The 3,333-nt window shown below is 34.2% G+C and overlaps 1 protein-coding gene across 1 annotated transcript in view; it reads left to right on the top strand.

Annotated features, from left to right (window-relative positions):
- LOC109827709 (plant UBX domain-containing protein 7) overlaps positions 1 to 3,333 on the top strand; it is a 14,971-nt gene that overhangs the window by 1,167 nt on the left and 10,471 nt on the right. Inside the window, 3 exon segments of the mRNA XM_020394726.1 lie at positions 1,155 to 1,264; positions 1,345 to 1,461; positions 1,953 to 2,124. Of these exon segments, the coding sequence (XP_020250315.1) occupies positions 1,155 to 1,264; positions 1,345 to 1,461; positions 1,953 to 2,124 (399 nt within the window).

Here is a 3,333-nt window from a genome sequence, read left to right as displayed (position 1 = left end):
GAATTACAAAAAAAGCCATTAATTTTTTTTTACAAAAAACCCCCTACCCTTGTACCCTTTGGAAATAACTGTTTAAAATTTAGTCATCGATGATTTTTCAAAATTGACATGAACAGTAAATTAGCCATTTAAAAATTAGCCGTTGAGATTTAAAAAATTATCATGAATAGTAAGAGAAATTTTATAAATTCTCAATTCACTACACAAATCATTCCACACAACTCTCTCATAAAAAAAACTCTATATTTTCCTATCAAATTACAAATCTCATGGATCCCTCCCACAACTTTTATTCGCAACTCCTTACCGGTGAAGGATCGGCCTTCGGACCGTCGTTCTACACAGACGTCGTAGAAGAAGGTCACCCCATCCATAAGTTCTCACAATTGGCAACACAACAAGTGTCATCCCAAGAAATACCGACAACAAGTGACATAAATTAGAACTAACATGATACAAATTAGAACTAACATGGTACAAATTAGAACTAATATGTCATAAATTAGAACTAATATGATACAATTAGAACTAATATGGCATAAATTAGAACTAACATGACACAAATTAGAACTAACATGGTACAAATTAGAACTAACATGACATAAATTAGAACTAACATGACACAAATTAGAACTAACATGGTACAAATTAGAATTAACATGACATAAATTAGAACTAACATGGTTCAAATTAGAACTAACATGACATAAATTAGAACTAACATCGCATAAATTGAAAGTAATGGGTAACAAAAATAAGATAAAAGAGGGATTTTTTTGATATTGTTGGAGCTCCTAACTAGGAGCTTGTTGGAGATCAACATTAGTTAGGAGGGTGATGTTGCATTGAAAATGACGGGCCATGGTCTTGAGAGGGCTTGAGAGCTCTCTAACAAGGACTCCTAACTAGGAGCTTGTTGGAGATGCTTTTAGGACTAAGACCGAGTTTGTCAATAATTCCACTGTCATAAACTGAGACTTGGCTAATTGATTTGTTTTAAGTGATAAACCAAAGTCTAGGTTTTCATGGGCTTGTTTGTCTTTATCCTAAAATTTGAATGTTTTATGTACAAGGATTCTCATCTAAGTTTTTGTTTTTTCTTTGATCCAAGTTTATGTACCTTGCATCATGAACATGTTGGTTAAATTCTACAGGCCACTAGTTGGAACTTGGAAGAAGCTATCCAGTTATTCTTTCTTGGTAATGAAGGGGGCAATGGCGTAGCTTCATCTTCCATCCCTCCGCAAGCTGATAACAATCCCAGGTGAGTTGGAGAGGTGTTTTTAGAATCTTTCATGGGAACTCTTGGGTGCAGAAAGATGAAAATTCTGCTGTTACTTACAGTGAGTGGGAGAATCTTGCGCCCAATGAAAATGTCGGGGATGTTGTTGGTGATGATGAAGTACGCGCTCCATTGCCAGTTAAAAGAGAGACTCTTTATGGAGATGCATCCTTTGCTAGGTACGCCTCTTGTACCTTGTCATACATATTTCTAACAACTGAAAAGGTATTGCCACATGTTGTTTTCATTGACGGATTTATTTTTGCTTAGCTATGCAAAATGATGTTAAGAAATTATTTGGCAAATTTTTTTTAGATAAACTACATTGAAAACTATCAAAATTTATGTAAATCCTCCAATTCCCTACCAAATTTTTTGTGTAACTGTCTGATAGAAAATTTTACAGTACCACAAATTTTTACTAAATTCTACATAATGCTCTTCCAATTTTTTATGAGCTATTCTAGTTTGAACCAGATTTTCACATAAGTACCCAACTTCTAACCTAAATTTAAAGTACACAACTCCTAACCAAATTGTTTCATAACTATCCTATGTGTACATGCCTTTTACATGACTCTTTAACACAAATAGGATCTCAAAAAATGTACATTGATAGTTTGACCAGATTGTTGTTTAACTTTCTCATGCTGGCTCTTGTTTTCTTTAGGTTGCAACCTAGTTCAGTAATTGCATTCCGCAATTTTGAAGAAGAATCAAAACGACCAGCTGTTTGGGAATCAGATCAAAGTGCTGCATCGACAGCAAATGGATCCCGAGATAATCTTGCTTCCTTATATCGGCCACCCTTTGCTTTGATGTATCAAGGATCATTTGACAAGGTAGTCCTATCTTTTTAGTTGAGGTGCTTTTTACTCTGTTTGATTACCTTAATATTTAGCGCCTCACTTCTATATATATCATCCATATACCTTTACGTTTGTTTTTTCGTTGCATTTTGGATTTAGTTACTAATTCCTTCTGCATAATTGAGTGACTGAAAAATTTCTAACCCGGATAAAGGAACCACTTTTTAACCAGTAACGATGGATAGAATAGAAACTTCAAGTATTACATCTCTATTTTCTGGCCTTCCAAATGCGTCACTGGATAATACTCATAGCTATCGTCGTGCTTGCTATTGAATTCATTATCAGCAATTCAATCTTCAAAGAAATTGTGATATTTATCCTTAAACATTTGATTGAGTTAAATATTAGCTGCATGAAAACTTCGATAAAAGACAAGTTAGGCTTGTTAAGAAGCTAGGTAGCACGGATATGGACACGAGACACGGGAGATTTGTAAAATGTAGGATATGGGGACACAACTATATATATACACACACACATACATACATATATACATACATGCATATATGCATATATGAGAATAATGTGTATGTTAAGAGTTAAGTTAAATCAAACTATGAATAAAGTTTTAACAACAAAAGTTTAGTTTTGACCGCATGGGATAATACGATGGGTATTTTTTAAAATATTTAAATAATGAGCTTCAGTTTTTGGGTTCAAAACTGATTGGTTTTGAACCCAATATTACCAAAAAAGCTAGTTTAGGGTATAAGTAACTGGAAAATCGGGTTTTACTTTGAACCATACATGTCCATGACGTGTCTGCGAAGAATCTGTGTCTAACATGTGTCAGACACGGGCACAACATCCAAAACATTTTGTCCAAGTATCCTAGTTAAGAAGCTTTTTCATTTCCATTGGGAGATGAATTTAGCAAAAAAAATATATGAGTTTGCTTAAGAGACAACATTCAAATATGTTGAATGACATTGACACTCATTATACAATTCTATACATGTGGTACCTTAATTTTAGATGACATGTCTCACAAAGTTGACTGTCACATAGTTTGAGTTGCAGGCAGCAGGGATAGCACTTGAACAACATTTTATTTGCCTTATAAGCTGCCTTATAACTTTCAACCTCAAATTCAAGGACCGGCATTGTCAGTGTGGTTAGCATGTATTTTGAAGTAAGTTTCCCAAACTGTCATGGATCCTGTGGACATTATCTCATGCA

This window comes from Asparagus officinalis, unplaced genomic scaffold (assembly GCF_001876935.1).
Source record: "Asparagus officinalis unplaced genomic scaffold, Aspof.V1 AsparagusV1_Un384, whole genome shotgun sequence".
In the NCBI taxonomy this organism is placed as follows: domain Eukaryota; kingdom Viridiplantae; phylum Streptophyta; class Magnoliopsida; order Asparagales; family Asparagaceae; genus Asparagus; species Asparagus officinalis.
Note: the sequence above shows the minus strand (reverse complement) of the source record. Positions and strands in the feature narration are given on the sequence as shown.